We start from the raw sequence: 8,517 nt of genomic DNA, 5'->3' as shown, positions 1-8,517 counted from the left end.
CTTTCAACAAACTATAACATTTCAATGCAATCATTTTTATAAAAATTTAATTAATTCATATTTACATTTACATACACATTTATACATTTCTACATGGATAAATATTTATATAAATATCAATATAGTTTACTATGAATGTTTATTAGTAAAAACTTAATAATTTTATAATATTAACAAAGTTATTGCTACATATTTATAATAAAAACATAAATACAATTAATTATTTAATAAAATTTCGTAGTAAAACTTATTTTTATTTAAAATAATAACGTAAACTTATTTAAACAAATTATATAACTAAAAATTACATAAATTAATTAGTGAGAAGCTTTAAATAAATGTTAATTAGTAAATAATTGTTTGCTTTTGTCAATATTTATCTGGTTAAAGTGTGAAAAATTTAAATTTTCCTTTTTTTCTAATTTTATTAATTTTTAATTAAAATTTTTATAAAATGTTTAATAATGATTTTAAGATATAAGCATGTTTTTTAAAGTTTTCTCTTGAATTTTATTTTATAATATCTATCAATCATTAGTTAAATGTTAAAAATTTATATCCGATTTTATTTAATTTGAAAGTTTTAGGTTTTTTGTAGTTCTGTGATAAGCCACAAGAATTTGAAAATAAATTTTTGAAATAAAATACTATTCAGTGTGATACGATCTTAATTAATCCCACCAAAAAGATTTGTAACTTTTTATACTAACGAGTCAAAATATTCGAAACTCTCTATCTTAGAAAATAATCATTGTCAGGGGAACTAATATGAAATTTTCATCGTTACAATAGTCCACACTATCACTATAGACCAGTTTAAAGAAATGATATATCTCTATTTGATTTGATCCTGAACTCAGTTTACTATGTTCCCAGCAAAAACTTTTATTAAAAGGTAATGAGTTAAAAACTAAAAAAAACGGCTTCTCACCACTTTTCCAATAGCATTCGTAGAATGTATAACATTTTTGGTGTATATGTATTGGGCATGGATTACTTTCAATGTATTTTAAAACGGTGATGATATTGATACTTACCGCGCTGGCTTACCGATAACTACTTAAATAAGTACTTACAAATAGGGACTTACATAGTTGTTGGCAAAAGTCAAAACAAAGTACTTAAGTTTCCGATTATATCTAAGTCTTTATAAGAGTACTTAAAAGTAATGCATACCGTATGTAATAGTTATTGAAAAGTATGTAATTGTGTAAGTACAAGTCATTACCGAGTTTTTACAGGGTTTGTTTATTGTATATCGTAAGAATTGCATGGAATTGTTGTTTCTACAATTGACAATTTTCTCTTCTCCTTAACTTAGTTCACAAATCTGATGAATACATTCTACGAGTTACCATTCAAAACTGTAATAGATCAGTACTGATCTTGCCATCCGGATTATTCAGATCATTAACAGCTACTGGAAGATAACTTGTTGTTATCATACATTTATTATTTGATATTTATTTCAAAGAACATTCCTAAATCTGAATGAATTTGGATTATTTTATCATCAAAAACTAATCTTATTTTAAAGCCATGATAAGAGAGATCATAAATCTTAAAAAAGAAAATTTTCAATATTTTTGTTTTGGGGCTTATCGGGTAACTGCAAAAAGTTCTTCATATATTATTCTATATGTACATTTTACTGCTGATTTTAATTCAAAAATTGATGTTTTATGTTTTTTAAGTGTGTTATTTGAAACAATATTTGTTAAATCATGGTGACTTTCTCGAATTACAGACTTAACCTAACCAACTAACTTAATTTAAATACAAATGGTCAACTGACTCTGTTATATATTATCTTAAGTAAGTTAGTCAGTTTGAGAAGAGAATGTGTTTAACTGAAAAATCTGAAGCAATACATGAAGACCATTATCAGATCTGTTGTGCATTCCTTTACCAGAGTCTCTGGAAGAAATCGGACACACGACCTCTGTACTGAAAGATCTGCGGAGGCAACCTCTGGTGGGTTAAATATGCAAATTATAAGAAACAGTGACTTTACTTCTCTCTAGCATAATTGAGAAATCTATAGATTTTAAATAGAACTATTCATGGAGCATTAAATGTGATCTTAGTGTTGATACTAAAGAAACGGGACTAGTTTTGGAAATATAATAATCTTTTCGTAGATAAAAACGGTTATGCAATCTTATACTCTTCCCGTAACTAAATACTAACTAAAATATTGTTAAAATCTAGTTAAAATAACAATTATATGTTTTCGGTAACAAAATATTGTTGTCGTAACCATAATAAACCATATTTTTTCTTCTTGTGCGTTTGCGCATGAAGATTGTTACTAGATTCTTACTGAATCCTTATAATCCCAATGATTATTGTTGCCCACAAATATCTTTTAAATGTACTTTCGTTATCATATTGCTACGGATTCTCATGAATCTCTTCCATTCAACTGTTGATAGAAGAATAGAAGACAAATATAGGAATAAGCGTGGCATTTTCTTGAAGAATTTGGAATCATGCCGACGGACTAAACTTAGACTTTTGTTTTGTTTACATGCAAAACCAAATATCACCTAGGTATTTACATAACTCAATTAGGTACTTCCGGATCAGCTATTATTGGTCACTGATAATTTGTAAACGATGCACAATGTTTCGGTCTTCCAACATTAGAAGTTATTATAATGAGAAAGAAAATGAGGAGGAAACTGTAACTCATCTTTTGCGCAGTTGTCCAACCCTGAAAACTATACATTATGAGATACTAGGGATCAGGCATGGACAATTTAATACACTACTTACAACAAAAAGAGTACTTTCTAATGTTTTAAAGTACTAACCTAATTTTCCGCTAGACTATATACAGACTAGACTGTAGACTTGACAAAAGATTTGACTATAGATAAGACTATAGAATAGACTATAGACTAGACTAGAGAATATGCTATAGACTAGATTATAGAATAGACTACTGAATATAATATAGATAATATTATAGACAAGACTATAGACTAGAATATAGAATATACTATAGAATAGACTATAGACTAGACTATAGACTAGACTATAGACTAGACTATAGACTAGACTATAGACTAGACTATCGACTAGACTATAGACTAGACTATAGTCTAGACTATAGACTAGATTATAGACTAGATATAGACTAGACTATAGACTAGACTATAGACTAGACTGTAGACTAGACTATAGACTAGACTAGACTATAGACTGGACTATAGACTGGCCTATATACTAGACTATAGATTAGACTATAGACTAGACTATAGACTAGACTATAGACTAGACTATAGACTAGACTACAGACTAGACTATAGACTAGACTATAGACTAGACTAAAGACCAGACTATAGACTAGACTATAGACTAGACTATAGACTAGATTATAGATTAGACAATAGACTTGACTATAGACTAGACTATAGACTAGACTATAGACTAGACTAACTAGACTATAGACTAGACTATAGACTACTAGACTAGACTATAGACTAGACTATAGACTAGACTATAGACTAGACTATAGACTAGACTATAGACTAGACTATAGACTAGACTACAGACTAGACTATAGACTAGACTATAGACTAGACTATAGACTAGACTATAGACTAGACTATAGACTAGACTAAAGACGAGACTATAGACTAGACTAAAGACGAGACTATAGACTAGACTATAGACTAGACTATAGACTAGGTTATAGACTAGACTATAGACTAGGCAATAGACTAGACTATAGACTAGACTATAGACTAGACTATAGAATAGACTATGGACTAGATTATAGACTATAATATAGACTAGACTATAGACTAGACTATAGAATAGACTATGGACTAGATTATAGACTATAATATAGACTAGACTATAGACTAGACTATAGACTAGACTATAGACTGGACTATAGACTAGACTATAGACTAGACTATAGATAATACTATAGACTAGACTATAGACTAGACTACAGACTAGACTATAGACTAGACTATAGACGAGACTATAGACTAGACTATAGACTAGGTTATAGACTAGACTATAGACTATGCAATAGACTAGACTATAGACTAGACTACAGACTAGACTATAGACTAGACTATAGACGAGACTATAGACTAGACTATAGACTAGGTTATAGACTAGACTATAGACTAGGCAATAGACTAGACTATAGACTAGACTATAGACTAGACTAGACTATAGACTAGACTATAGACTAGACTATAGACTAGACTATAGACTAGACTATAGACTTGACTATAGACTAGACTATAGACTAGACTATAGACTAGACTATAGACTAGACTATAGACTAGACTATAGACTAGACTATAGACTAGACTATAGACTAGACTATAGACTAGTCAATAGACTAGACTATAGACTAGATTATAGACTGGACTATAGACTAGACTATAGACTAGACTATAGACTAGACTATAGACTAGACTATATACTAGACTATAGACTAGACTATAAATCTAGAAATTCGACTAGACTATAGACTAGACTATAGACTAGACTATAGACTAGACTATAGACTAGACTATAGACTAGCCTATAGACTAGACTATAGACTAGACTATAGACTAGACTATAGACTAGACTATAGACTAGACTATAGACTAGACTACAGATAAGACTATAGGCTAGACTATAGACGAGACTATAGGCGAGACTATAGACTAGACTATAGACTAGACTATACTATAGACTTAATTATAGACTGGTCCATTCATTTGTACTATAGACTGGTAAATTCATTTCGTTTACAAAACATCTATTATTTCAACACACATTTAAAATTATTATTTTTTTGAATTTAAGCTTAATTTGGGAATATTTTCAATCTGTTTAATTATTTATATTTTTTGTATGGAATGACTATTTTAATTAAAAACTATTACTATAATTTAATCAAAACTAAATCCTTAACAAAACTCATTTATATACAACAAATTCCTTACACTTTGCCAACACTTTTAACAGAATCTAAACAATTACTTTATTACACTGAACAAAATATTTTCTTTTAAAATGCATATGGCTTAAATGGTGAAGCTTAAATTACTTTTAAAACTATTATCTCTATGTTGTAATGTATTTTTTTCTCAAACTAAATTTTAAAAATTTTTGCAGTGGTTTGTATGTGAAGCTAAAATTTTAATTAAAAAAATTTAAATAAAAATTCCAAATTTTAATAATAATTAAAATAATTAAAAATATACTGAATGCTTAATTATAATAAATAAAATATATAATTAAATAATATTTAAAGAAATAAAACACTTACAACTTTAAAGCACCGTATTTTTCAAATTATTCTACTCGTAATTATAGTCAATTAAAAAGATATATTTCTATAAAAAAAAACAAATTCTACAAATTGGTTCAAAACTCACCGAATTTTGTTATTGTTTTTAAAAAAATTTTCTTTTGCAATACATTTTTCTTGAATGTTTTTGTGTATTTTTGCCACAAATCAATTCTATTTTGATTTTGCAAAATTGTTATTTTTTTACTAAAACTTTGCAACACTACAAAAACTTTTTTCTTAAAAAAAACAACAACAACTAAAACAAACATAAACTTGAAAAAATAAAAACAAATTAATAACAAAATGTCACGCGAAAATTCACCACGTCATAGTTTTAGACGGTTACCAAGAGACCAACAGTCACAGCCGCCACAGCAGCAACAATTTTTGCCAACACAACAACTGAAACAACAACAGCACCAGCAACAACAACCACCCATTATGGAACACAGTGTTAGTGGTAGAGGTACATCCTCCACCTCTGGCAGTCCAGCACCCATATCATCTTCGGCTTCAAATATAACCACCGTACTTGAAGATGGCAACGATGAGAATCCCATGTTGCCACCTTTAACCGGTTCGGGACCAAGTAGACAACGTTCGTTAAGAGATCGTCTTAAAGACGGTATTACCGGCAGTTTTTCATGGCAGTAAGTCTAGTTTAAAACCAATTTTTACTTTGTTCTTGTTTTTCTTAAATTAGTTTTGGTTTTTTTTGTAAAAATTGTTTAAGATCAAAATTTAATTAGTTGTTATTTTATTAATATTTTTTGTTGTTTATAGAAAACAGTTCAAAATTTATGTAGATTTTTATATAATTTCTTTTTTATAATTGTAATTTTGAGAAAAAAATTTTGCACTTTTCTAAAAAAGCACTTTTTTAAAAACAAATTAAATTTTAAAATTTAAAGCACCTTTAACACAAATATTGTAAAAATTGTAAATATTAGAAAAAATTTATCAGGAAATCTAGATGGCAGAAGACCCCTAAAAGAGAAATACTATGGAGAAGTCAATGGTTATCGATTTTCATAAATCTAGAAATTCGATATATAAAAATTCCTGCAGTATTATTGAACAATTCTTTATTAATTTTAAAAGTAGTTTATTTATTTTAAAAGTAGTCTAAGTCAAAATTTTGAGTTTTGAACTAGGTACTATATACATTTTTTAAAACTACAAAATATATGTTATGCTAAAATCTTACTTTTTGTAAAGATGTATTCAAAATTACGCAGGTCTACAAAATTTTACAAAATTCTCAACCCGAAGACCAAACTATACTTCTCTGAAGAACTGAACAGAGATAATGAACTCCATCACATCATGTTTTCCAGATATCGTGTCATTAAGATTGAAAAACTGCCGCACTTGGTCATATTTGAACTGTTATAACAAACCTAAGACATCTTGATTTATCAAGTTTGTTATATCGTCTGAAAGTTCAATCTATTGATTTTATAATAAAGGTTTAACCTCCGTTATAACTTCTTTATATTTCGAGATATCTTCATCTAAATTAAAAATCAACTACAAATTCCAAAAGATTTGATATTACCTTAAGTTTTCGGTAAAAATTTCTATAATTTTCGATTTTAAAGACATAATATCTGAGGATTCAATTTAGTTCAATCCTTTAGAAAAGTACACTTTGTTCTCTGCTTTCAAAATTTGTTGTTGTTGTGTCAGTCTTTAAGGGAGTATAGAATTCTGATATTAAGAGGTTTTTGAGCTTTAAATTGAAATTCGAAAGAAGGTCTAATAAGGGGCCTCACTAGACTGATACTCAAAATAATTTTCTTTACAGGGGGAAAATCGCTAGAAAGTAACCTTAAAACGTTTGTTAAAGTATGTACAAGATGTTAATAAAATTAGATTAATACCTTATTCAGGTGTTGACAACCATTGTTATAATTTTGATAAAAGCCTTGTTGTCATCTTCACAATGCTTCGTTATTGTTTTCTAAATACATTGTTTTCCTTTTAACATCATATTGTTAACATTATTTTGATAGAAACATTAAAGTTCTTTAATGAACAGACTCAAAAAGTGTTTGAGAGTCCCTTGATATTGAAGTCATTTTGACAACGACTCGCTATCGTTTTCTAAATGCATTGTTGTCATTTTGACAACGTATTGTTATTATTATTTTGATAGAACAGAACAGAACAGAAATCGACTCGAAAAGTATTTGAGAGTCCATTGAGGAGTTGAATTTAAGATATATAAAAAAAACTAAATTCTAAAATCAACTACGAATCGAACTCAAATCAAGCCTATTTTGGTATCAAATGCAATCATTTACATTCTTAAATCAATTTTATTTTTATCTAAAATTATTGTATTAAAGTATTGATATGTGATTAAATAAAACTGAAATGTTCTGAATTTTGTATGGAACGAGCTCAAATCAAGCCTATTTTGGTATCAAATTCAATCTTTTATATTCTTAAATCAATCAAATTTTTATCTCAAGTATTCATTTGGGATGAAATCAAACCGAAAATTCTTAAAATAAACACGTGGTAAGTTCACTTTGGCTCAAAAAAGACTTAAATTAAGTGTTTCATACTTAACGAATTCGTACTTAAATAAAGTATTTTGTACTTGGTTTAAGGAAAACCCTACTTATAGTACTTCTGAATTACCGTTACGGATTGATTTGAGTACAAATTACTCCATTCTTTCTTTTGAGTGTAAAATACTGTAATTTCGACCTCCTGGTTCATAGACCAATGCTCTGTAATGCACGGGAAAGAAACTTTACTATCTCTTGAAGGAAAACCATACTTATAGTACTTCTTAAACTATTCCGGATTGATTTGAGTACAAATTAATCCATTATTTTTTTGAGTGTAAAATAAAGTAATTTAGACCGCCTGGTTCATAGACCAATGATCTGTAATGCACGGGGAAGAAACTTTGTTGAAACTTTTTTTAGAGTTGATTCTTGATGCCATTGCAAAGTCCAAGGTTTTACAGGAGTGAATAATAAGTATTACTAACTGCTTCTAGATTGAAACCTTCCGATTTCATTAGTTATAGACCTAAAAGAGGAGACTGCTCTTTAATCTTGAAAAATGTCTGGCATTAGCTGAGTAGATGTGACACTGCCTCCTCTTCTTCTTCTTCATTATGTCAATGTCCCGTGATTACTGACAATAGCAGTCTTATTTGCTATCTGCGAAAGTTTATAAGTAAG

The 8,517-nt window shown here is 28.5% G+C and overlaps 1 protein-coding gene across 1 annotated transcript; it reads left to right on the top strand.

The window, feature by feature from the left end:
• Positions 1-5,535: 5,535 nt before the first annotated feature.
• Positions 5,536-5,968, top strand: LOC119605379 (myocyte-specific enhancer factor 2D-like). Its single transcript, XM_037958438.1, has one exon. The coding sequence runs from the start codon at positions 5,618-5,620 to the stop codon at positions 5,966-5,968; it is 351 nt and encodes a 116-aa protein (XP_037814366.1). The 5' UTR covers positions 5,536-5,617.
• Positions 5,969-8,517: the final 2,549 nt, after the last annotated feature.

This window comes from Lucilia sericata, unplaced genomic scaffold, assembly GCF_015586225.1.
Source record: "Lucilia sericata isolate MDLA Ls3-8-SP2 unplaced genomic scaffold, ASM1558622v1 Contig000479F_arrow, whole genome shotgun sequence".
In the NCBI taxonomy this organism is placed as follows: Eukaryota; Metazoa; Arthropoda; class Insecta; order Diptera; family Calliphoridae; genus Lucilia; species Lucilia sericata.
This window is presented reverse-complemented; position numbering and strand designations above follow the sequence as displayed.

Coding starts and splice junctions, on each gene's coding strand:
- LOC119605379 (XM_037958438.1), top strand. CDS start 5,618: ATGTCACGCGAAAATTCACCACGTCATAGTTTTAGACGGTTACCAAGA.